The 27,838-nt window shown below is 38.2% G+C and overlaps 1 protein-coding gene across 3 annotated transcripts in view; it reads right to left on the bottom strand.

Moving 5' to 3' along the window:
* Positions 1–26,884, bottom strand: part of LOC102739309 (teneurin-3) — a 163,706-nt gene extending 136,822 nt beyond the window's left edge. For all 3 annotated transcript variants that reach the window (XM_081807280.1, XM_081807289.1, XM_081807295.1), the window contains exons 1-2: positions 26,648–26,884; positions 1,463–1,585 (exon numbers count right to left, since the gene is read on the bottom strand). In XM_081807280.1, coding sequence (XP_081663406.1) covers positions 1,463–1,585; positions 26,648–26,819 — 295 coding nt within the window. In that variant the 5' untranslated portion in view covers positions 26,820–26,884. The remainder of the gene's footprint in view (positions 1–1,462; positions 1,586–26,647) is intronic.
* Between the last annotated feature and the right edge of the window lie 954 nt (positions 26,885–27,838).

Genomic DNA, 27,838 nt, shown 5'->3' with positions numbered 1-27,838 from the left:
GTTCCTTCCACGTGTGGTTAGTACGTGCCATCAGGCTCTTTTCATAGAAACCATCCGCTTTAAGAGACAGGCTACATTTTAATCTACAGAAACCCAAAATAAACACTCTTAAGCAGTTCGTCTGTGTGTTATCAGTGTATACAAAATTAAACAATTGTTTACTTAATTGCAATTTAGCGGTTCATCTGTGTGTTATCAGTGTATAAAAAATTAAACAATTGTTTACTTAATTGCAATTTCCCCCACCTACAGTTTTCATTACTAATACGTTACCACGTATAGTTTCTTGGAACATGTGAAGCTTTTTATCAAAAGGCTCCATACAGGTGTGGGGCAAAGGGTATTTATTATTACCATGAAAATCTAATGTCTTATAAAATTCCTCAGGCTCCCTAAGAAGGAAGAGAAATGCCATAAAGTATTGTTGTTAAAATAAAACAGAAGATGAGAAAACAGAGAACAGAAAAATGATAAAGGCATTAGTCATGGTGAATGGGGATGTGTCAAATGGCAGCATATTTATATATATATATAAATATAAATAAATATATATTATGTTATCTATAAATACACAGTAGCTTCTTTTCAGTCTTGCAAAGAAACTAGCCACATGAGGACGGACATAATTGATGCCAAAGCAGAATACAAATACATGAGATAAGAAGAAACAAAGGGGGAAGAAAAGCTTGGGAAATGCTTAAAGGCAGACAATATATTTATGTGACAAAAAAAGGTATCTTGATCCAGTTGCTTTGGGATATAAAGTATTATGACATTTTGCAAAAAGTCAGAGATTGCCAAGTGTCAAAATACACACAAACACACGTATCAAAATAATGGACAAGTACATATAATATAAATACACACATGTATATATATATTTTCCTGGGTGTTTATATGGAAAAATGAAAGAAAGCATTCTCGAACTTCTTAAATTCTGTTTTTAATTCAGAACCAAATGATCTGAAGGTCTGTTAGCCCAAAGTGCAAACTTTTGAAGGTTTACAGAAAGGACAAGCAGAGCAAAGGTCAATAAATTAAAATCCTTTAATGTGTCTTGTATTTGAAAGCTTTTATAACAAAATTAATATAGTATTCCAACTCCATATGCTAGTTGAATGAAAAAAGCTTAATACACCCAAGATATAATATACAAGATGATATACTGAAGTATAGCCTATTTACAGACTAAAAATAAGACAAAATACACACTTGCGGAGGGAAAGCTGGAAAAGCCTAGCCATCAAATCAGAAGGCAGAAAATCGTATTATTCCTATAATAAAAATGTGAACTTCCAATTTTTCAAGTAAGTGAATAAAAACCCCCTCATTAAAAGATGACATCCATATTTCAAAATCTTTTCCCTCTCCCAGATATAACTGGATGTGACATGGATAAAAATAAATTTATGGAAAAGAGATGTTAAAAGAAACACACAAGACACATAATTTTTTCTCTTACCATTGTCGCCAGAAGGTAATGATACAGTGTTTGTTGGCATAGTATCAGAATTCACTTTTCCATTCTCAAATGTGTCATTTTCAGTCTGCTGTAACTGCCAGTTGAGGCCAAAGAGATGCATTGCTGGGGGCAAAGAATACAAGTTGTTTAAAGGTCTGCTGTTTTTAGGCAGTATAGCCAATGGTAAACATGTTTATAACAAGATTCATATGTAAAGTGAAAATTTCCATGTTCTGAAATACCAAAGATAATTGCACATAAAAATTAGAAAGGAAACCGTTCCTCAAACAAATGCAGCTTAGGTAGCAATGCTGTGCAATATTGGTACCAGGAGGCTCTCAGGAATGAATGATTATTTGCTCTGCTTTGTCTGAGTTCCACTCCTCTCTGTCATTTATTTAGGTAAGTGGTCGAATGCTCTGTAGCAGCATCTGCCAAACCTGCTTGAGCTCAGGCCACTTGCACAGGCGGAATACTTAGTTGCAACATCTGTAGATTCTCAAGAAACATGATGTCGTTCATTTGGATTAAGGTAAAAAGTAACAACTGGTCTCCCAGATAGATCTGCTGGCATATGAAATGATCAGAATGGATTTATATGCACAAAATACAGTAATATTTGAATATTCTAGATTTAAGATGAGTTTATGACATTCAATTCCTCAACGGCACAGATGAAGTAACACGCTACGTGTCAGGTAATTTCACGTAGAGTTTCTGATGTGGGTATGATAATCTTAGAAATTTATAAAAATTTTGTAAACGTGTTTACTAATTTTCTTTATTTGAAATATTTAGACAATAGACAACTATAAGACTTTATACATTTATAAATGTAAGATACTTAAAATTTTTTATATTATTTTCTTAATTTATTTGAAGTACTTACAAGAATAACCCCTGTGATATTGACCACTAACCCTCAACTAAACTTTCATTTGTGTTCCACAGAATACAGTTTCAGAATTAATCCCTAAGGAGGCTAAATACCGCTAGGGAAACCCAGGGATGATCATATTACCGTATCACGAAAGATTTTTTTTGGACATTATTTGACATTTCACCATATATATATATATGGAATTTACCAGAGAGGTGAACAAAGACATAGTGTTCAAGAAGTATTGTTAGAAATAGTGTGATGACTACCACTGTCAAAAGGCAAGCCCTTATTAAATATGTAATATATGTAGTAACACAATTAAATTGGCAGGATAAAGAGCAGGGGCTTTAGATGGCATTAGATTTTGGTTTAATCTTCAACTTAGGATTTAGCCTTGGACAAATGATGGAATATTATTAACATTTGTTTTACTTAAAAAATGAGGTTGGTTAAACCTACCTTACTTAATTGATGTGAACTTTCTAGACAGGATAGGTCTACGGGGGTATATCATGGACAGCTGATACATAGCAGGACCGTTCTTAGTACCTAGGGACTTCATTTATTTATTGACTCTAGATTACTGAATTATCTTTTTTAAAGATTTTATTTATTTATGAGAGAGAGAGGGAGGGAGGCAGAGGGAGAAGTAGGCTCCCCATGGAGCAGGGAGCCCGATGTGGGGCTCGATCCCAGGACCCTGGGATCACAACCTGAGCTGAAGGCAGACACTTAACCGACTGAGCCACCCAGGTACCCCTAGATTACTGAACTCTTTGAAGTCACCTGACCAGACCACGCTGCCTCTCAATAAATAGTTCCTTCTGTCTGTAAGGCTCTTCATCCACTGTAAAATACCCATTCATCGCTCAGATGGCAGACACCAACTTTGTGGGGTAGCATTCCCTGACTGGGTTAAGCATCTCTTCCAAGACCGCTTTCATTCACTTTTGTACCTCCTTTACCTTATCTGGTGCCCAATACCTAGTAGGTCTTAATAAGTGTCTCTAGGTAAATGAAATCTATGTTCTGATGTTTGCAAATCTAAGAAAACACTGTTGTGGGTAAAAATATAGTAATTTAAGGGAACAGTTAATAAACATAAAACAAATAAGTAAATGGCCAAGAACAGAGTGTTATATTATTAATAAATAATTAATGACTATATTAGCATAATGGTATATGAAAAGCAGTTGAGTGGAAGTCCACTAGTACTTTATATAATTAAAATTAAAAAAAAAAGATTCAATAGTTTGAGGGTATTCTACATGTTTCACATTCTTTTGTTAACAACTCCTGATATAAAATTATGCTATAATAAGAAACACAGCAAACACAGATACAAACATAGCTACATCTCCTCTGTATATTTTTAAAAAATGTATATACTCCCCTTCTTAAATTATAATCTGGCAGCAATTTCTTTCAAGCTCTGGTTTTTTTAAGGATTAAGATATAGGTTGTAGAATCCTTGAATTCACAAATTGTCAACTTGTAAGGAGGTATAACTTCATATGTCATTTTGCATTAAATTACATAGTGTTTGAGTGGCAAAATGTCAGGAGCTTTCTAAACATTTATCACTTCATACATTTTTTTCAAGGTTTTAGGTATTTCAGCAATTTTTGAATAAAATAATGGGAACTTGTTCTGCATACAGTAAAAGCTTTGACTGACATACTTCAGCATAGTGATGATAAATATTCCAAAAGGGTCAAAGTTTCTACACAAAATAATTTATCATCATTGTGAGCTTTTATGTAACATAAAAAGTCTTCCTGAATGATAGATTTGCTTATATTATGGTTTTAATAGACTTTGAAGAAGAGAGATAATCCACGGGATCCTGCACAGATGTCAAATATTAGAAAGTAATGTTATGTTTCTGTTTGGAAAGCTATTTTATTTTTTTATTTTTCTTTGCCAGATGGGCAATAGCTTTATGACATATTTTCTTCTTACAGTAAATCTCAATAAAATGAAATTCCAGTCTACTTAAGATGCTGTATAATGAGAACCATACCAAATAATATTATATCTTGTTTAACACTGCATTGAAAACGGAGACCAACAAGTTGTTTGGTCTTGGGATATTATGTACTTTGAAAATCTTGGCGTTTGGTATTTAGCAATGCTCTTGACACTCATTCTGTGTAACTTGAGATTCTTCTACAAATACAGGGCGTTAGTAAAACTGACTCCAAAAATGAGAGAGGGGGAGACCAAGGGAGGCAGCAAACTCGTAAAAGTCAAAAATGCTAGAGTGATTTCTGAGCACTTGCACAATAGTGCTGTATGGGAAGGTCTTGGCAGACAAATAAGGGAAAATCAGTGAAATAAAATACACGTGTAAATACAGAAGGATGAGCCCAATTCTTCAATACCCGATTGGAAAGAAGATTTGAACCCACGGGAAGGCCTGGGGCACTACTACTCATGATTGGTGAAAATCGATCCTTGGTGTACGCATGACCTGGGGGGGGGGTGGGGGGAGAGTGTCCAGGAGTGGCTGGGAGCTCTGTGCCCTTCGGGGTCCCTCACCCCTCTGGGCACATAGCTTAGGTGAGGAGTATCGGCCGGCAGGAATGTTGTTCTTGTGCTGGTGTTAGGACATCACGATGCAGTATTTTTTTTTAAGAGAAAACATTCATTAAGCACTTATTATATATCAAATGTTGTGCCTAGTGTTTCACCTGCTTTATCTCATTTAATCTTCATGAAGACTCCAATGACTACTTACTGGTATTACTTTTTTTCATTTTAAATCTGAGAAAATTGAGGCTTTTGGGGGAGCTTAACTTTTCAAGCAGGCAAACAGTAGACCTTGCCCTTCAATCCAGACCTTCTGATCACAAAGGGCTTAGCCCAATACACCTGTCTATTCTCCCAGGGGGCAGAGGAATGTGAAAATCTGTACCGAAGGAAGTGAAATGTACCTTCAGTGAGGGCCATGGGCTAGATAAGGTTTTTCTACTAGATCTAGAAAACGGAAGGCAGAGATAGTATTTGGTGGCAGAGGATGGGCAAAGATTCTTCTAAGTAACATTTGTGTAATCCAGGCACGGTTCTTCCATACAAGAACTTTCCCACTCTACTGAATTCTCTTTTGTAGAAGAAAATTTTATAGTAATATGATAAGGATGAAAATTCACAACAGGCTATTTTGGTTAACTCTAAGAGTAGTTTTTTTTTTAAGATTTTATTTATTTATTTATTTGAGAGAGAGTGAGGGAGCGAGAGAGCGAGTGCAAGCTGGAGGAGGAGCAGAAGGAGAGGGACAAGCAGACTCTGCACTGAGCATGGAGCTTGACGCAGAGATCTCACGACCCTGAGATCATGACCTGAGCCAAAACCAAGAGTTGGATGCTCAACCTACTGAGCCACCCAGGCACCCCTCTAAGACTCTTTAAAACAACAATTTAAAAATTACATGTGAACCCTATACGTGTGTATTTTAAAGTTATAGAAAGCATTCATGTAGATTTAATCTTAAAAAATCTGTTTCTGATATCATGTTTCATAGTTTCATACTGTTATTTCCATGTATCTCTGGGTGATTTTAATGAGGGGTGGGGGCTGGATTCATATCTAAAATGTTATCCAAGGAAGAGGGGAATTTGTGAATGACAGCAGTAACATTATATGTCTGCTTAAGTGTGTTCTTTACCTTTAAAAATACCTTGATGTCATTAACTTGTTTTTTTTTTTTTTAAAGATTTATTTATTTTAGAGAGAGAGAGTACGAGTCGAAGGGGGAGAGGGAGAGAGAATCTCAAGCACACACTGCTCCTAGTGCAGAGGCTGACGTGAGGCTCGGTCTTGGGACCTTGAGATCAGGACCTGAGCCGAACCAAGAGTCGGACGCTTAACCAACTGAGCCACCCAGGTGCCCCGATGTCTATTATCTTCTAATAATGAATGAATGGTGTATGACAGCAGTCATCATTCCTGTTGTACGAGTGAAACACAGGCAGAGAGCAGGTTAGTGACTTACTCAACACCTTTTAAAAAAAGTTAGTGTATAAAGAGGACTCACGATACCAGATATCTTGACCCGATGTCAGGATTCCTTTTCCTATACTGAGCTGCTGTCCTTTTTAATCACAACTGTTTTGAATCAAAATTTTAAGAAATTTAAAAAATCTTAACACGAATTGTTGATTTATTTCTTTTTCGACAGCAGCACATATAATCAGAGGTTGTTCATTTGTTGAAATGGGCTTCTAAATACAAGATGTTGACCCACTGAAAATGGCTGCATTTTGCAAAATCATTTGTAAGTTGCTTGTTTGGAATTAGAATGTATTTTCTTTACATAATCCAACAGAAATATGTATCTACATAACACCAAAAAGCATGAACAAGAATGCTCTCAGAAGCATTATTTGTAAACACCTCAAACTGGAAACCCAGATGTCCGCCAGCAGTAAAAGGATAAACAAATTATAGTGTTTATCATATATCATACCATATCATCAGAGTCAACCAAGGAACTCTATAGACCAACGTAAATGAACGAGGCATTGCCAGGTGCAATGGCATGAATACATCTCACAAACATAGTGCTGAGCAAGAGAACCCAGTCACAAAAAAACATGAATATTGTATAAGGCAATGTGCATAAAGTTCAAATGCAGGTAAAATTAACTGGTAGGAACAGAAGTCACCAGAGTAATTACCTCTAGGGAGGGGGGCTACGTAATGACCGGGAGAGGCCATAGGGGACTTCTGGAACGCTAGTAATATTTTTATTTTTCTATCTGGGAAGTGGTTCCACTGGTGTGTTCACTTACGATCTGTACGCTTTTCTAAATTAAAATATTTATTTAAAAGTAGTCCATCTAACACATAGCATAACTAAAGGATGCATATTTTCACCTTCCCTACACCCTCCCTGCAGGTGCTCGTCTCTACAAGGTTCCCAGGTGTTCCTCTAGGGAAGATACCCGGTGTAGAATGGCAAGTGACTTCATCAGATAGGAGCTAGAGGGGAGAGCGAGGAAAGGCTTGCTCGGTGGAAATCTCGGGGGTTAGACGGAAAGCAATCAGATTAAACAAATTCATGTACTGGGTTAATGACTGTCAGCTCATGGCCTTCCCAGACTGATTTGTAGTTTCAAAACACTATGACTGGTCTTGGTGAGGTTGTGGAGAAACTGCAAGCCTTGTGCACTGTTGATGAGATTGTAAAGTGGTTCACCTGCTATGGAAAACACTATAGTGGTTCCTCAAAATAAATAAATAAATAAATAAATAAATAAATAAATAAATAAATAAATAAATAAATACTGGAACTACTATATGACCCAGAATCCCACTTCTGGATATACACGCCAAAGAACTGAAAGCAGGGTCGCTGGAAGAGAAATTTGCACATCCATGTTCAAAGCAGCACTATTCGTAACAGTCAAGAGGCAAAAGCAACCCAAATGTCCATCAACAGAAGAATGGATAAAGAATACATACACACAATGGAATATACCTCAGTCTTAAAAAGGAAGGGAGCCTTGTCACAGGCTGTAACATGGATGAACCCTGAGGACATGATGTTAAGTGAAATAAGCCCGCTGCCAAAAGACAAATATGGTTTTGATTCCACTCATATGGGGTATCTAAAGTAGTTCAAATTCACAGAGGCAGAAAGAATGGTGGTTACCAGGGGGTCAGGGTAAGGGGAAATGGGGAGTTGTTTAAAAAGTGTAGAATTTCAGTTTTTTAAGATGGAAAATTCTGGAGATCTGTTGCACAACCATGTGAATATATCACAGGGCCCATGAACTGGCCAGATTTGCTTGTCCACCATTTAAATCATGGCCTTAATTTCCCTGCTTCCATGCCTTTGCTTCTATCATTCCTGGCCTCTGGGATGCCGCCCCCAAGTTCTTTTGGATGACATCTCACCAATACCTCCAAGTCCAGTTGAAATGACATTTGTTCACGAGGCCTTCCTGGAATGAATAACTACCCTGTCCTACCATAGCATTTTGTAGTATTTTACCTAAAAAAACATCCCACTCTTTGAATAAATTTTTTACTTTCTGCAGTTGTGAGGAGTGAGGAGTTGTAAGAGAAACAAAAATGGGTCTTTGCGCTGAGGGGGTAAAACAGGCACCTCAAGGGGAAAAAGAGAGAGGACTCTGGGAAGAAAGAGAATAAATGATAGGATTTTAGCTATGAAAAAATAAGAGAGGATAGTTAAGGGAAAGGTTTAATATATAATTCAGCTTTTTCAATATTTTGCTGAAAGTTGATCTTAGAGGCCTGGATCTCTGTAGCTGCACTGGTTCCTGAGAAACAGGGGGTGACTAACAGGGCCCCTGAGACTGTTAGAAGCCTTGGGGGGGCACCTCGTCTAATTCCTCCCTTTTTCTCGGGGCAAGAGAACATCGATTTCCAAGAAGATTCCCAGTCAGAAAGCTTTATTTTAAAAAATATTTTATTTATTTATTTGCTAGAGTGAGAGAGAGAGAGAGAGAGTAGGGACAGGGGGAGTGGCAGGCAGAGGGAGAAGCAGGGTCCCCGCTGAGCAAGGAGCCCGATGTGGGACTCGATCCCAGGACCCTGGGATCATGACCTGAGCTGAAGGCAGCCGCTTCACCAACTGAGCCACCCAGGCGTCCCAGAACCCTTTTAAATTAGTTGTAATATATCTAACATTTGTCATCTACAAACTTAATGAGCATACTTTTAATACTATCACCCACGTTGATGATGAAAATTATCATGTATCAACTCTAGAAATAACACACATGGATGTGAAGCCATCCATCATTATCGCAAACTATGTTACTAACAGCCAAATGGTCTACTTTATAGACTATAGCTTTCTAGGCTGTCTCATGGTATTCTTGGATTCAACCAACCTGAAGATGTTTACAATGAAATATTTCTTATATAATTAAAAAAATTCATTCTAAAGCCTCCTAGTTTTTTTCTGTAGGCTTTCCCAGTTAATGTTGAGCAAAAAAGCCTCACTAATTGAGATAATTTTGAGACAACACGCTAGTGAAATTCTATGAAGACATTTTCTTTCCGATTCAAAGACCATTCCAGTGAAAGAAATTACAGCATACATTCCTTTTACCTTTCCAGGCTGATGGAGATCAAAGGAATCCACGATATTCTAGGATTCCACCTCTTCCCCATAGGAAAAAAAAAGGGCATGCCATTGTTTTTAACCAATGTATGTTGGTTTGATACTTAAAAGCCAGCATGTGGTACACTTGAAAGCAAAATGTGTAATTAAAGAAAATTATATACCACCAAGTAGCAAGTTCAGTGCCATTTTTAGTTCTGTGTTGAGGGAAAAGGTGCCAAATTTTGATCTTGTCTCTGGGGACCATGCTGCTGAAGTTGCTATCACAGCTACTATCATTTCTACCAGCATGCCTGTGTTCTTAGATACTGCCAAATATGGATGGGAAGGAGGGCTGGCGACAGCTGGTGACAGGGTCCAGCAATCTGCCAGAACCTTGGAGTAAATTCCAGGGGATGTTGTGAAGCAAACACAGAAGCAAGCACCCTTGCCATCAGAAACCCGAATGCACCTTATCCCACCAGAACCCTGAAGAGTAACACTCTGAGGTTTTGGCAACCTGGAACACAGTTCTTAGCATGCCTGCCATTATTGGCTAAATGCTGTTTAATATTACAAGATCAAGCAAACATTCTCACAAAGACCAAAAAAAAAAAAAAAAATCTGAGATCATATGAGAACCAGAATGTGGTAAGAAAAAATGGACTTAAAAAATATCATCCTGAAAGTGTCTGCAATGCAGTTTTGTGTCCGCCTCCCAAACCCTGAAAGTTCATCATGGAGGCAAGCGAAGGTCTAAAGTTCTCCCCGTCTTGTAACTCACCTCACATCCACCATGGTACATTTTCCCCAAAATAATCTTCCTGAGAAAGATTCATTAGGAACATGTTATCAGAAGTTACAGGAAAAGAAAATCAGAATCTGACCTTTTATAGTTAAGAGCACAGTTTCCAGTACAGATTGCCTGTGGAGTCTTGTGGAGCTTTTGTTGATATTAAAAGAGAACTGGGTCCCAGTCTCCATTCTGGCTCGAACTAGCTGTGGGACCTTGGCAGGTCACTGGGCTTCTCTGAGGCTTAGATCTCCCGTTTATATAAATATCCAAAGAGCTTGCACAAAATGATCTCTAAGGTCTCTTCCAGATTTAAATTCTTTGGTATGTCAATATGTTTTCAAATATAAATATTAGGTTACATCACTGAGTAGAGGCAAAGACACCCGGCATCAATAAGATATCAACATATTAGAATAGCAATGCTTTTGTTCCTTTTTTTAAAATTTGAAAATAAAATAAAATTGCATGGGGTCAAACAACCACTTCATGCATACAATTCCTTCGGTATCTTGGGTTTCGAAAGCAAAATTTCATCATTTTATGTTTCATTTTCAGAAATACATAAATATACATGATGCGTATGCGCAGTGATTAGATTTTACAGAATAAAATAAGAAAAATACTCTTAAATATAGGACAATGGTTTGCTTTGATACATGCTTACAGAATACAGCCAGGTTTTCAATGTAAAATGAAAGCATCTCATGTAAAGATGCAGTTTGTAACTTGGACCCCTACTGGTCTAAACTGTCGTTAGGAATACATAGTTTTCCATAAATTAGCTTTTGTTTTGGATTTCCTGCTGTGTTCATATACATGTTGACGGAGTGTGTGAGGCAATATTTTGGCATTCTAATCCATTGTTATTTGTTATTAGCTTTCAAGTCTAATATTATCCGAACAGTCTATATCTTGCTGGCCCAAACATGGTCATTTTATTTATTTTATTTTTTCCAAGTGTGGTCATTTTAAAATCGATATTTTTTTGGAAAGCTTTCATATTAATATGTACTCAAGCTGTCATTAAGAAGAAGGGGATTATCCTAACTATAGGATATTTTGATATGCAAAGGCACTAATAACACTTGAGGTAGCAAGTTTCTCTGAGTATTGTAAGACAACATACTAAAATCATAGGTTTTATGTAAACTAATAGTTTTGGGGGGGAGAGGGGAAAGGAGACAAGGAGTGGCTGCTGATATTTTATATATCCACACTGTGTATTTTTCCTTTCTGTTCTTTTTTTGACTGTATGGCATTAGTGGGAAGGTAGAATCACTTTGGCTATCGAAATGTCTTGACGGGACAGTGATTCAGTTATGTGGATTTGCTAGAATATCTGACTCATATTCTTTTGCAAATTAAATGTACATTAAAAATTCCACTTCTAAATTGCATTGCACTTTTTCTTTCTTCACTATGTAAGTTCGTTATCACACGTTGAAGGATGCTGTTGAGGAGAGTTATTCTACCTGTGTGCTGACGGCCAACGCTGAAGCTGACAGGGCTTATGAAAATCAAGCTGCTGTGTCTGTCACCAAGGGAATTAAGTCAGGACTTTGAAAACAGGCTGTTTTCCTAATGTTTCATTAGTTTTCTCTCATGTCCAGGTTCTGTTCTCTGAATGAAAGAAGCATTCCCTCTCCAATCTCATGGAAAGAACAAAGTGTTCACCATTATGATAGGCTGTCCAAAGGGGCCAGTCATTATCAATCAACTTTGAGGTAACAGTTGTCAACATTAAGGAATATGGCAAGAGGACCTACTTCAAGAACATTCGAAATACACAATGAAATTATTTACATGATCTGTGGACGATTCCCCACATGCCAATATACTGACTTGGCTGTTATCACAAAATGTATGTAACATAAGATTCATTAGTGACAGTTATTAGCAGCTTTGCCATGCATGGATCCACTCATTATTCAAAAGCCTGTTGTACTGACTCAGTTTTCATCTGGATTCCTTTCTTCCATAATAGCTTTAAGAGCTACCTCCTCCTTTTATGTGACAAATGTGTATGTATGTTAATAATCTACTTAAACATAAAGCTTTCTTTGGCTTGTTTTGGCTTTTTTAAAAAAAGATTTATTTATTTGAGAGAGAGAGAGAGAGAGAGAGCAGGGGGGAGGGGCAGAGAGAGAATCTCAAGGAGACTCCATGCTGAGCGTGGAGCCCTACATGGGGCTTGATCCCACAACCCTGAGATCATGACCTGAGCCAAAATCAAGAGTTGGACACTCAATTGACTGAGCCACCCAAGTGCCCCGGCTTGTTTTGACTTTTTGAAAAAGTAGTAGAATAGATCTGAAAATTATAAGTCTTCGAAATTTTAAGACACTTTGATCTTCATTATTAAAAGATCCAACTATTAGGGACATGGAGATTTCTAGAGGAAAACTGGTATATTAAAATATGGCAAAACCCATGGTTTGCTCCACATATGAGTGAAACCATACGGTAATTGTCTTTCTCTGCTTGACTTACTTCACTTAGCATAATCCCCTCCAGTTCCATCCATGTCGATGCAAATGGTGGGTATTCATCCTTTCTGATGGCTGAGTCATATCCCACTGTATATATGAATCACATCTTCTTTATCCACTCATCTGTTGAAGGGGCATCTTGGCTGCTATTGTGGACATTTCTGCTATGAACACTGGGTGTCATATGCAACTAATGAATCCTTGAACACTACATCAAAAACTAATGATGTATTATTATATGTTGGCTAATTGAACATAAAAAAATAAATTAAAAAAATATGGCAAAATCCAGAAAAACAGCTCCTTCAAAATAGTTCACTTCTCTAAGCGGTTACATTTGAAAGGGAAAATGTGATCTGGGAATGTGTGCGTGTGCACACATGTGTGCATGGTTCTCAGGTGGCAACTTTAAACAAAATCAATGACTCTTCAGGAATCTAGGTACAACCAGCTCATGCAGTTTGTTGTTCACCATCCGTACATCAACAAAAATGGGGTCACCATGTCCCTTATCAAGTTCTGTTGCATGGACTCCCATGCTTCCCCACTTCTGGTATCTAGTACATGATGGTAACTTTGACAGATCTTATCAGTTTTCCTTGACCTGCTTGTGTCATCACGCAGGTGGAAACAGATCCTCCGAAGCCAGTTTTCCAGCTGCCCCCCCATTAATCTGGGCCATCGTGGAGAGCAGGTTTCCTTACTTATGAACTTAACTATTATTAATGGATATTCATGAAGCACTTGTGGACATCTATTTCAAAGCAAGATACAAAGGGAGTTGTCATCTCTGATCCCCAGGATACCTGCTCACACTGCCAACCTGCTTTTGTATTTGGTGGTCTCACGCTCCTCTCCTAGAAATAAGTGGCCCACTTTTCCACTTTAAACATGCATTGCTTCTCTCTCTCTATGTGATTCTTTTCTAAGATCATAAAGAATTTCTCTGAAGTAGTAAAAAGCATCTAAAAATTTCTTGACTCTAAAAATAGAAAATAATGATAAAATCTGTGACTATTTGAAATGATTGAAATAATACGGGTTAGGTTTTATGTACAAATGCTATGTAACTCACATGGGCTCACTAACTACATCATGTAGTTCAGTTCTTAAACTACAAATGTAGTTAATGAAAAGATTAAGGATCTAGAATGAATTAAAAGGCCCAATGAAAGAGACCGATAGCATTTTCAGTCTCCTCAGTAATGATTCCTGTACATGTTTAAAAAAAAAATGTGCTTATCATCTTTATGATTTAATTTGAACCATCTATGTCTTTTTATTTTATAACAAAATATATTTTTACATTTATATGTTTATTTTTTTCATGAGATGACTAGCTTAAGAATTTAAATACATTTTAAAAGAAAATTTTATAGCACTACTTTAAAGGAAAACATCAACATTTCTTGATACAAACAGAAGGCAACAGTAAGAATAAATGGAGTAAACTATAAGCAACATTATTAAAATCTATATAGAAATGATAGCCAGCAGAAGTGTTCTTTATTTGTGAAAGAGATGGGTCATGACATGCAAACATCTACTGAGACCTTCATTGTGACATAATCAGATACCATGGGGTAAGAAGACAAAAGGGAGTACATTCCTCATTTTGTCCTTCAGTCTTATTTATTCTATTGTCCACGTACCACCTTTAAATTCTGAAATCCTTATGAGAAACAGTGCCCTTGATATAGTGGGGAAAAGTCCCAGGCTCAAGATAAAAAGACCTGGATTATGGTCCTGGTTTAAATACATTCAGACTTTAACACAGGATAAGCCACTGATTCTCTGGGCCTAAGACTTTTCTTTCTACAAAGTGTGGATAATAATATTTGATTTACTAGATTGTTATAAGGAATAATAACAGCAGCTAACACTAATTGAGCACTTCCATTTTATCAGGCACATTAATTATTTTATTAAAGATTTCCAAGAGCTGTACTATTACTAATCCTGTCTACAGTGATGAGGAAACTCCAGTTTATGGAGGGTTAAGTACCTTGCTCAAGATTACACAGCTAGTAAGTAACAGAGGTGGGATACAAAACTCAAATCTTGGGGCAGCTGGGTGGCTCAGTCATTAAGTGTCTGTCTTCAGCTCAGGTCATGATCCCAGAATCCTGGGATTGAGCCCCACATCGGGCTCCCTGCTCAGCAGGAAGCCTGCTTCTCCCTCTCCCACTCCCCCTACTTGTGTTCCCTCTCTTGCTGTGTCTCTCTCTGTCAAATAAATAAATAAAATAAAATAAAAACACTCAAATCTTATTGCTTTGAGGTTCTGCACTTATAAACAGTATTCTAAAAATATGTTGTAATGGGATATGTAAATTGGACATTATATTTTTCCATATAAGATTGTGAGATCATCGTGGTAAAGACTATGTCTTCCCTTTGTGAATTCAGTGTTTAGGAGGGAAATTCAGTAATTGCTAAACTTAATGGAATTAAATTGACTGTGATATTGGTCATAATTACAAGGAAATGCCTATGAAAAAACAAATGAAAATATGCAAAATGCAAAACTACCTGCACCATTTTTTTCTCAGAATGAAGCTCCCCCTCCCCTCCTTGGGGTACTTGGGAGGCTCAGTTGGTTAAGGGACGGACTTTTGGTTTTGGCTCAGGTCATGATCTCATGGGTCCTGGGACTGAGCCTGGCCTGGGGCTCCATGCTCAGTGGGGGGTCTGCTTGAAGGTTATTTTCTCTCTACCCCTTCCCCTATTGGTGCACACGGGCATGCTCTCTCTCAAATAAATAAATAAAATCTTTTTAAAAAAAGATTATTTATTTATTTGAGAGAGAGAGAGAATGAGCAGTGGGGAGGGGCAGAGGCAGAGGGAGAAGCAGACTCCTCATGGAGCAGGGAGCCTGATGGGGGGCTCAATCCCAGGACCCTGGAATGATGACCTGAGCCGACAGAAGATGCTTAAACGACTGAGCTACCCAGGGGCCCCAATAATAAATCTTTAAAAAAAAAAAAGAATGAAGGGCCCCATATTCTAGAATCAAATGCGGTGATCTTCAAGGTAGCCTTGGATGTCCTTCTACAGCCCTGGCAAATGTACGGTAATATGTGGAAGGCTTTCTCTTCTCTAGGGGCACAAGAAGGCCTATGAAAAGTGATGAAGCGGACAAAAAACTCACCAGTGAAGGCAGAAAGGGAAAGATCAGTCTGTAGGTCAAGTATTAGGGAGAAATGGCAATTCCAGGATGGGAGCCAGCCAATGTCATGGCAGCCCTGCTGATGAAGACCGCCACCAGGAACGGAGCACTAGTTCTGTCTCTAGAAACCTGAATAAGTCCCCAGTGAGGACATTCAACAGGTGAAGGAAAGACTGGAAGTTCTTATCTTTAAAAACACTGAATATTATCTCAAAAACCATCTTGGTATTATACATAAGTGGGTCTAGATAAAACTATTAATTGTTCTTTGATTCCGTTTGGTATGTGCTTAAAATGCACAATGGAAGGGTCTCAAAGTAATGCATTTTAGGTGCAACTCAGTAATGGAAATTGGACATGCTGAGCTCTTTGGTTATCAAATGCAGAGCAACGTGATTTTCTTTTCCCAGCAACGTCTGAAATACAAGAAGCATATATTTCTTAAATTTCTGCAGAACAGATTAATAGAGTATTCAGGAATGTTTATTAACAACTCAGATACTGTTTCTTTTAACAGTTTTAAAACGATCTGGGCATACTTGATAAACAAAACTCTTAAAGTATATATGTTTGTTATCTACAATTAAGGGAAGGGGACAATCAGAAAGACCATAATAAATCAGAACAGACCATAAATTTCTGTGACAATTTTAAATCCAGTTGCTCCAACTTTCCAAAGTAACATTTCTTCCCCCTTCTAGGTATTAACTACAAGATAGGTTCCTCGCTATACTAACTCAACAAAGAAAACAAATGAATATCATCACTTTTTTTCCCCTTCAGACACATCGAGATTTTCTTTATTATGTCACAATATATTGGTTTTAATACTCCTGAGAGGGCACCTGGGTGGCTCAGTTGGTTAAGCGACTGCCTTCGGCTCAGGTCATGATCCCAGGGTCCTGGGATCAAGTGCCGCATTGGGCTCCCTGCTCTGCGGGGAGCCTGCTTCTCCCTCTCCCACTCCCCCTGCTTGTGTTCCCTCTCTCGCTGTGTCTCTCTCTGTCAAATAAATAAATAAAATCTTTAAAAAAGAATACTCCTGAGAATTGATTTTTTTGAGGCCACATTTAGGTTTATGTGGTCAAACTTAAAATTTGTCCTAACGTCAGCATTTGTCCAAACACATAATCCTACTTAATTCAGGCTTTAGCAGGAAAACCTTTTTCTAATGCTCAAACTCAGTAAGTTCTGCTTTTTATGCAGTCTCTAGTCTCCTACATTTCTCCTTTTTAAATAGCCCTCAGGATGACAATTAAATGCTCACTGTTTGCATGCCCTGAAATATAATCTCCAAGAGAGCAAGGGCTGTGTTATCTTGTTCACTGCTGTATCTCTCACAGTGTCTCAATAAATAAACACTGAATGAATGATGGATAGATGAATGGACGGTCACTTCCTTCTCTAGAGTGACATTACAAAGCACTAACAAAGGAACAGTGGAACCTCAATTTTAAGGAAGAAAGACGAGGTGTGAGGCATCAGTAGACATTCTAAGGGTATGTAGAAACAATAAAAGAGTGGATACATATTTGAGTTTTATTTTACCTGTTATACTAGGATGAGACCTTTGTTTGAATATAGATTCAATAGAACTTAAAGGTTTTATGATGAATTCCTTCCTAAAACTTCTAGCCATCTATCAAGTTTATAAAAAATCGTATATGTGCCAGTTACTTTTCCTTTCACTCCTCTGTATGTAGATATTTCTCTCCGAACACACCGCTCTCAGTACCACTAATGTAAAAGCAAATGGCATATTCAACACCAATTAAATATTTATGCAATGCAGCGCTGAAATGGTAAATATTGTATTATGCTTTCCACTTGTCATTAGGCAGGAGATGTTGCTACATTCCATAAAAATGATAGCCTAAAACAGAGAAAACAGCACCGTATTTCACAGAGAAGATATTTATCTCTGGCAGAAACTGGAGTTTAAAGGTATCTCTTATTATTGGTGTTGTCCTTGGGTGTTTTTCAAGTCAGGGAGATCTTTATATTTGAATGGTAAAAACAGTCTGTGTAAATAGAGTATTTCTCATATATTATTTACTTTAGCTGACCCCGTATCAAGCTAAGAGTAAAATAAGTTATTTTGGGGGAGGAGAGGGGGAGCTTATTTCCAACATTTGTATTAATTTCTTGAAATTGGTGGTGATTTCTCTTTTATGGATAGTAATAAACAATATGAGGATAAACTCAAAACTGAACATTTGTATGTTGTGCTAATAAAAGGCAACAAAAAATTATGTCCAAAAGTTGAGTGTGCAGTATACAACATTTTAGGTTCAATTCAGAAGTCACTGATGAATTATACAGGTTTGAGTATAAAGGAACTAAATTCTAAGTGGCCTCTCAACCTTTACTAGGTTTCTTTATGATATGCCAGACATAGAAAACTAATATTTTCTATAAATTAATATTTTCTATAATTAATTAAACTAATATTTTCTATAAATTTCTATAGTTTATACTGAAAGTCAGGATAGAGTGCAAATATGACAAGAGCTAAACTTTCTGTGGATGCTGGAGGGATATATATGTGTGTGTGTATATATATATACATACAACACACATACACACACACATATATATGAAAACACAATTTCACTCATACAAAGTGCTGTCCTCAATAAGGAAAAAAATAATACAACTATCTAGAATGGGTTCTTAGTAGATTTTTTTCTTTTTCGAATTTACAGACTCGCTTCAGAGTGCTGTGGTAGTATGCTTTATTGTATTACTATTTTCCTCCTCTTCTAGAGGTAAACCGTTCCAATCTAATCCTGCATTCCACGCTGAATCAGGCTTAAATATGTCCTAATTTCATGTGGCCAAGGATAAAATAAAATATTGATATATTGATTTAAAATGTTTAGTTTATACGTTTCAATCCTCTAAAATATAGGCAACATATTTTTTCTCCAATGTGATGAAATCACATTAGTATTATTAAAAAGCTAGCATTCCATCTCAGGCAAAATGCATTTTCTGAATGTAATGCAACCAGGAGTTAGGGGAAGAAGCCATAGTGAAAAATGGTATATAATTCATTGCTTGGCTGTGTTCTATCACCTAACAAAACAGCACTTTTATTACGAAGACATGTCAAAAAAGAAAAAAGAATGTCCCAACACATTTTATTTTGCCATATATATTTAAATGGTTGATTTTTCATGAAGCATAAAAGGCTGGCGTGTTTTCCCTCTGACCCCGAGTTGCATGTATATAGCTAGGACCATAATCAATTTCAAGGTACGCAGAGAGATAAAAATGTTCATAAAATGCAAATCGACACAGAAGTAGGACAGATAACTGCCACGGAATCATAACTGCAATGAACCTAAATTCGACAGGTTATGTTTTGCTAGATCTAGGGAATGCTTATGTTGTTAAACAGCCTTTTTAGCAGACATGTGACAACATCTATTTTAGGAATCGGTTGGTAGCAGCTGTTCAGAGGAAATAAATAACTAACATGTATTTTTTAACCGAAAAGGAATACTGAAAATGCAAGTAGTTCTTTGCTTAGCAGCAAATGTCAGGAGTCCAGAAGAAAAACAATGCTGAGTTATTTCTTGTTATTAGGAAATGAGCTGACAAACCAGTCCCTTAAAAGTTATTTGTGGGGGGGTTGGGGGGGACAGACTATGGAGCATTTGGAGGGAAATGGGAAGTGACTGTTAATAGAACAGGGTACCCTTTTTGGAGGTGATGGCAATGTTCTAAAATTGAGTGTGGTGACGGCTGCAGACTGCAAATACTGAATCGTATACTTTCAATGGGTAAGTTGTGTGATATGTGAATTATATCTCAATAAAGCTGTTATATTTAAAAAAAAAACAAAAAACTGTCGTCCAAGGAATTATTTGTTGGGATAAACTGGGCCAAAAATTGAGAAAATATGTTAGCAAAATATAATTTGTTAAGATTTTTGTTTTCTCTCATCTTCCTGAAATTTAAAGAACATGTGCAAATACTTCTGATGGTACTCTACCTGGGAAATTATTTGAATTTTCAGACTCTGCCTAAAAGTATACGGAAATGTTAATGAGGCTAAATGTCCCTCATGGTGTCACTGGAAGTTTGACTTGATTTTGTTGTAGTTTTAAATGGTGTTAACATCACTATTCCAACATTTATTTTGACTTAATAATGTTTCAATAATGTTTATGATTTATGATAAGATTTCTGGGCATTTTCTGTGTGTGCAACATCAAAATTTCAGGTTAGCTCCCACCCAGGAAAAAGAGCGTTCTGTGAGTAAAGAATAATCAAGGTTCTTACTCATTCCGTAACTGTGCACAGAAGCAAAAGTAACCAACAGATCATCCCTTTTTTATCCATTCTTTGGTGAGCAACTGCTGGATATCTGCCCATCTTTATAATTTTCTAATTTTACAACAGAAAAAAAGAAGAATGAGTAAATTCAGGCCCAGAAAAAGTGGCAGGTATTTTTTTGATAGGTCTGTATCACTAAGTATTATCATTGAGCTTCACTTTTGTGTTCAGTAGAACTTTCACTGTGTAAAGATACACCAACTTAAAGAGTAATGCATTAAAGGAGGATTTTAATTGGGAGTTCATTCATCTAAAGAAAATCATAATGGGACTCTGCCGAAAAGAAGTCTGCCATGTGTACATGCTTAGAACATTTGATTTTTAAAATTGGGGTGTGATCACTCATGGCCCATCTATTCTATTATGTATCAGCTGTACCTTCTCAATTCTGCTCACTCCTCTATCCCAACAGGGCTTCATGATCTCCTACCTAGGCTAGTCTTCTAACAGCTATACTTATGCTGTCAAAATGGTAGCCATTAGCCACACGTGGCTGCTTGAGTTTCAACTAATCAACAATAAAATTTAGACTCCAGTTCTTTAGTTCATTAGCCATATCTCAAGTGCTCAACAGTCAATGTGCCTAGTGGCTACTGAATTGGACAGGGCAGAAACAGAATGTTTCCATCATCAAACAGAACAGTTGACAGTGCTGGCCTATGGCCTTGCTACTAAAAGTGTGGTCTATGGACCACAGCAGCATCACCTGAGAGCCCGTTTGAAATACAGACCCTTCAGGGCACCTGGGTGGCTCAGTCGGTTAAGTGTCCGATTCTTGATTTCGGCTCAGGTCATGATCTCAGGGTTGTGAGATCGAGCCCTGTGTTGAGGCCCGGGCTGGAGGCTGCTTAGGATTCTTTCCCTCTCCTTCTGCTCCCCCCCTTTAAAAAAACACATACTCTTTTGTTCTGCTGAGTCATGATATGCATTTTAAAAAGATCCCCAGGTGATTCCTAGGCAGACTGAAGTTTACGAAGCGCAAGTCTGTCTTCAAATTACGTGTTCTGGAATACCACTAAAGTAATCTTATGTAAAGAAGAACAACAACAGAAATGATTATTTTTCATTGCTATGCTTTAATATCTTCAATTTCTTCCCTATTTTCAGTTCTTTACAAACCTCAGGGGAGGCGGTATAGTAGAGCGGGGTCCTCGACACTTTCCCATCCAGCTTCCATCATTGACTGTGTGACTCCAGGCGAGGTGCCTCCCTAAGTGACAGATTCTTCTTGTTAAATGGATGATAGATGCTTCTTATTAAATTCATTGTGTCGTGAAAATTAAATAAGGCAATTCCCATGCGGCTTCAAACACCATGTCTGGCCCACTGTGAGCACTCCACGCGCACCGCTGTGGGTACTTCACGTTTCTTCCTTTCCCTGCTTCCGATGACCTCTCTTCAAGGTGATCTCCTGCTGACCGTTTTGTTGTCCAACCTAGTGAACTGAACTCTTCTTCATCTTTCAGGCATCACCTGCCAGATCAAGTCTTTCCCCAACATCTTTAGTCAGAGATTGGTATTTTCCTTCCTTTCTCTTCTAGTTTTTGTTCATAAGGTTCAAGTTGCTATGAAATTATGTACTCTTAAAAGTGTGTTTGTGTACGTCGCTTGACCATGAGCTTCTGGAAAAAAGCTAATTTGAACCTCTAACATCTATCAGAGTGCCCAGAAAAATGTTGACCTAAAAATAATTGTGGAAAAACCATAAAAGTACCAGAAGAAAATTTACGTGAATTTTAAAAAACACTCTTTAGAGTGAATAAAGACTTTATAAGGTATAACATGACAATCAGAAATCATAGAGAGGGGCTTCTGGGTGGTTCAGTCAGTTAAGTGTCCTACTCTTGATTTTGGCTAAGGTCATGATCTCGGGGTCGTGAGATTGAGCCCCATGTTGGGCTCTGCGCTGAGGGCAGAACCTGCTTGAGATTCTCTTTCTCCCTCTGTCCCTCCCCTTCTCCCCGCTGGCTTGTGCACTCACATGCTCTCTCTCTCTCAAAAAAAGAAGAAATTATAGGGAGAAACTGATAAATTTAATCACCTAAAAAATTCTGTATGGTATATGGCAAAACAATTATGAGCAAAATTAATAACAAATTGGAAAATATATAGCACATATGATAAATGACTAATACCCTAAATAAACACTTGCAAATCAAAGGGAGAAAAGCCCCAGTAGAAAAATGGGGGAAACTAGACCATTCACACACACACACACACACACACACACACACACACACAGAACTAGAAATGGTCAATATGTCTATGAAAAGATACTCAGTAATAAATGAAAACAACAATAAATGTTTCAGCCTGAGACTGTCAAGGGCCAAAAATATTGATAATAAGTAGCATTTGTAGTTGTGCAAAAAGGATAATTTGGCCATGGTTTTGCAAAATGTAAAACATACCCACTATTTTGGTACACCCTTTCAAAGAATTTATTCTGATAAAAAATACTCTGGGGGTGCCTGGGTGGCTCAGTAAGTTGAGGTGTGACTCTTGATTTCAGCTAAGGTCATGGTCTCAGGATCCTGAGATCAGCCCCCTGTGGGGCTCTGTGCTCAGCGGGGAGTCTGCTTGGGATTCTCTCTCTCCCTCTGCCCCTTCCCCCACTTGCATATGCACTCACTCTCTCTCCAAAATAAATAAATAAATCTTTTAAAAATATTTGATCAGGGCTGCTGGGTGGCTCAGTCGTTGGGCGTCTGCCTTCGGCTCAGGTCATGATCCCAGGGTCCTGGGATCGAGCCCCGCATCGGGCTCCCTGCTCAGAGGGGAGTCTGCTTCTCCCTCTCCCACTCCCCCTGCTTGTGTTTCCTCTCTCACTGTCTCTCTCTCTGTCAAATAAATAAATAAAATCTTTAAAAAAAAATAAAAAATTTTGATCAACTTAACACACACACACACACGTAAAAAAATAGTCACTGCATTTTTGGGAACTGGTTAAACATAGCCACTAAATAAGATCATACACATATGATATTTAATAAGTGATAAGTGAGAAAGCCTGGTACCCATATGCATGGACAAATATCTGGAAGGGTATACACCAAGAAGTTAACAAGTGGTTACCTATGCAAAAAGTTCACAGTGACCTATGGGAATGTATTTTCGCTTTCTTTTTCACTCTTCCCTTATTCTCTGAAATTTTGATACAAATAGGAAAAACAAACAACAAAGCCTGTTCTCCTCCCCCACTCTCTCCCTTTCAGAAGTTATTCACCTTTACTCGCTGAGATAACTTTATCTTAGAGAAGAGAAATGCTAATATTACATTCTCCTAACTTCTCACGACCTTCCTGGAAGGTGACAAAGAACAGAAGTTATTCCTCAAGTTTTTTATTTTCTTTCTTTCTTAAGGCTTTGGCTTTATATTGACAGTCAATATGAGCAAAGGGACCTCTAAGGGAATGGGGAAAAAAAGTGTAAGGATGGCTGCCCTTTTGTTAAAGGTTGTGAGGTCAATCTGATGAGGAAATCGGTCTCCCCATTGATTCTGGGGTTTATCAGACTGATCTAAGCTGGACAGGCAAGGGTCCCTTGTCTCTATGTCTGCTGTACACCACATTCAATAGAAAAGGACAACCTTCCCTGACTAGAAGTGCCCTGTTCTTGTTTTCAAGGGTAGAGGCAGTCTCTTCGGCCTGAAAAAATGTATCGTGTTAACTGATGAACAAATCCTTTACCTGATTTTAACTACAACGAAAAAATCATTGCATTAGTGTGTTAGTCATTTAAGTACAGGAAGACCAGTAAAAATGGTAAGTATATTTGGACTTAATTAAAGCAACGGAAATCTGAGATAATTCTTTGATGATAAAAGTAATTTTTGCCAGAGAACAGTTGGATCGCATCACCTTAAGTTCTAGCACAAGAACTAGATCCTAACAAATGTTCGACAAATACCTGTTGAACTGAGTACATTAACTATATAATTTGTGTATTTCCATGTGGGGCGGGATAAAATCAGAGGGACAAGTTGCTGACAGTGGAATAAAGTATAACGTGCTAATTACGAAACAGGAAAACAGGCAGCTTGAAGAAAAGGAACATTCTGAGTTTTTACTTAGAAGTCTGATACTTAATTATATTCACTAAGGGGCCCTTGAAAGGAGGACAAGTCTCACAAATAACAGGGAGCTAATCTCATATTAAAATGTTATTTTTCCGGGGTGTCTGGGTGGTTCAGTCGTTAAGCGTCTGCCTTCGGCTCAGGTCATGATCCCGGGGTCCTGGGATTGAGCCCCGCATCGGGCTCCCTGCTCGGCAGGAAGCCTGTTTCTCCCTCTCCCACTCCCCCGTTTGTGTTCCCTCTCTTGCTGTCTCTCTCTCTTTCTGTCAAATAAATAAATAAAATCTTTTTTAAAAAATGCTATTTTTTCTGCTAGTACCCACTGTAAATAAAACTACATGGTATCAGAACTGATATTCCAGGGCGCCTGGGTGGCTCAGTTGGTTAAGCGACTGCCTTCGGCTCAGGTCATGATCCTGGAGTCCCGGGATCGAGTCCCGCATCAGGCTCCCTGCTCGGCAGGGAGTCTGCTTCTCCCTCTGATCCTCCCCCATCTCATGCTCTCTCTCTCTGTCTCATTCTCTCTCTCAAATAAATAAATAAAAATCTCTAAAAAAAAGAACTGATATTCCAAATATTGCACATCTGGTAGGGCGACCAGAAAGGACGCCTAACAACAGAGCAAAAACACAGACCCTGACTTCCAGCCCCACACAGTTCTCGATCTGTCTGGCATGTACCATGGTAAAAAAAATCCCCAACAAATATGTATGCTTATTTTATTACATCCCATTTATGCCTGGTGCATTTCAGAACCTTTTAAAATTCTTTAGCAGCACACCACTGACAGATACAGGTAATTTATACAACTAACTAGAAGAGATTCTCTTAATGGCTAGGTATTTTCTAGCTGAATACTAGAAATCTGTCTCTGAATACCGATTTTTTGTTGTGATATTCCTTATCTACCTTGAGTTATGAAAGAGCGTAGTGCTGGTTCATGAGTGTGGGATCTTGGCCAAGCGACAATAACCCTGGTGATACCTGGCTGGAGCATTTTTACGAGGAGGGAGTTAACTCAGATTGAAAAATGGCAAGAAGGTTTCGTCTCTGACGGACAGTGGCTCTGTGAGACGGTGTATGAAGCACAGTGATGGGGATAATGAGGCTGTCTCCAGACTCAGTGGGAAGGAGTGCCCTGATTCATTACTGATATCTGCCATGGCCAAAGAACTGGAAGTTACAGTATACAACACGCCCCAGAGTTGCCATCCCTGACTCAATTATCTCTAAAATTCCCTTATGCTTTACAATTCTGTATTGCTCTTAAATGTTGTGATTCAAAATGGTTATTTCACTTCCCCAAATACATCATTTATAAGGAGTATGGTAGCGAATGACAGAAACAGGTTCACGGCAAAAGCATCATACTGTTCTATATACGGCTCCGTGATACTTGTATTCGGTTCTAGAATTTCATGGGCATCACAAATCGCATTATAAACTTGAGGACACATCACTGGCTATGGCTCCTGTTGGGTAAACCATATCGCTGGTGATGAATCTCGGTGGACCCCATTAGCATTTCGATGTGGAATGCCTTTTCCACGCTCACAAACAGATCAGAATCTGATGTGGTCGTTTCTGGCATTTACAAAAGCCATTTCCAATAGTCCAGATGCTCATACATGTTATTAAACAGTTAAAGAAAAGCACTATTTACAACTATGGGGGGTTACTATGGAATGAAAACCATGATCAGTACGACATCAGAAAAGATGAAAAGTCCACATCTATGAATGAGTATGTGAGCCACTCATTGTTTTATGGATGCCCGTTCTCTGGAGAGTGCTGAGTGCAAGAGGATGATGATGGGAGTGCAAGCTGCTCTGAGTGCAAGACGACGGTGCTGAGTGATGAGTTTTACACTTAGATAGCTGAGTTCGCTGGAAGGTGTGCAACGTGGCACAGTGGTGGAGAGCTCCCCATTGAATACGCATCGAAGGGGACTCCTGCACCGTGTCCCTTCCTGCAGGTGCACGAGTGACTGTGCGTACATGAGATGTCATCCCCTGCGCCGTGTCCCTTCCTGCAGGTGCACGAGTGACTGTGCGTACATGAGATGTCACAGACCTACCCATGTTCCAAGAGGGATACGCCAAACACAAGTCCACACTCTAGTCTGTGGCCAAGAAAAGACCTCATTTTTTGTGCAAATACAGCTTTTCTATTTATCCAAATTTGCCCGAAGATTACTGAAGACGCTCTGCGGATTGATACGGTATTAGCTAATCCCTCCTCCAGAAAATAAACCTGGTAATATACTTCTTGGCCACATAAATGGATAAAACCAACAAGACAACAATATAACATCCCGACATACAGACAAAGTAACTGTTAAACTGTGTTCTTACCTATGAAATAAGATAGGAGTACTGCCAGGAGCACGGAGACCCCTACAGCGCAGAGGGCTGTACATTTCCAGCTACAATACTTTGAAGACTTCTTGAATTTAAAAGCACTTCTTGATAGGGTGTTTCTAGGCAGTGGCCGAGTAGGCGGCGAATAAACAGAGCCAGATGCCATTGTGTATCCTGGGGTTGCAGTGCTGAACAGTGGTGTTGTCCCTGTTCCTGTTTTGAATAGGAAATGCCTGCGGAACAGGAGAATATAATCAGAAGATGCAAATATGCTAACGAGTGGGACACAGACACACCTACACATTAGCTCTTCCCTGTCTTCTGTCTCCGTCTAGTCACCTCATGTAATTTAAAAAAATAGAAATTAAGGAAATATCTTAACCAACTCATAATGGTGACTCTGATGACAGAAATTGACTTGTAATGTATATAGAAGTATTGAGGAACACCGATTATTACCGTCCTTTCAAGTAGGTATCTTGAGATGCTAGGAAGTTATTCTAATCATACCATTTCCAGCACAAAACCGTTCTGGAACTTCCTCTTATGAACTGCATTAAGAACATAGTCACATTCCACTTAAGACAAATCACATTACTTTATAGCTACATGTGTATTTACCACTATGTGAGACTATGTACTCATATAAACAGAAGTATGCCTGATCACGTTGATGTTCTGCAGACTGATTCAATTTCTGGAAGTCCACGGAAACATTCTAACCCCAGCCTGCTCTCCCACTAACAAGCACTATCAAGCTTGGCCACAGGCAGCTGGTCAGGTCTCGAGGGATGCAAACTAATTTTATTTTTAGCTTATGTCAAACATAACCGGGGAAGGGGGAGAAAGAGGAAGGAATCACAGAACACTTTTAAAACCAACCTAAATAAATGAAGGGGTCAGTGAAACAGGTTTTAGATCAAATACAGAAACAGTCTCTTAACAACTGAGCTGGATGGCTGTGGAGGAAGCTGCCTCTAGAAGTTGTACATTCTCTTATTTTGAAAATGTGTAAGCAAAAATTAAATGCTCACAGGACAAGAGTGCTGTATAAGAAATTCTTCAGGAAAGACAGCTATTTTAAAATTCCTATTAACAATAGAAGTCCCCCAATTAAAGAACAAAGCACCATGTTTTTCATGGTTTATATTTCATATTGTACCAGTAAGTTATTGTGTATTCACT

The sequence above is a fragment of the Leptonychotes weddellii genome, chromosome 2 (assembly GCF_054177405.1).
Source record: "Leptonychotes weddellii isolate Sample4059 chromosome 2, ASM5417740v2, whole genome shotgun sequence".
In the NCBI taxonomy this organism is placed as follows: domain Eukaryota; kingdom Metazoa; phylum Chordata; class Mammalia; order Carnivora; family Phocidae; genus Leptonychotes; species Leptonychotes weddellii.
This window is presented reverse-complemented; position numbering and strand designations above follow the sequence as displayed.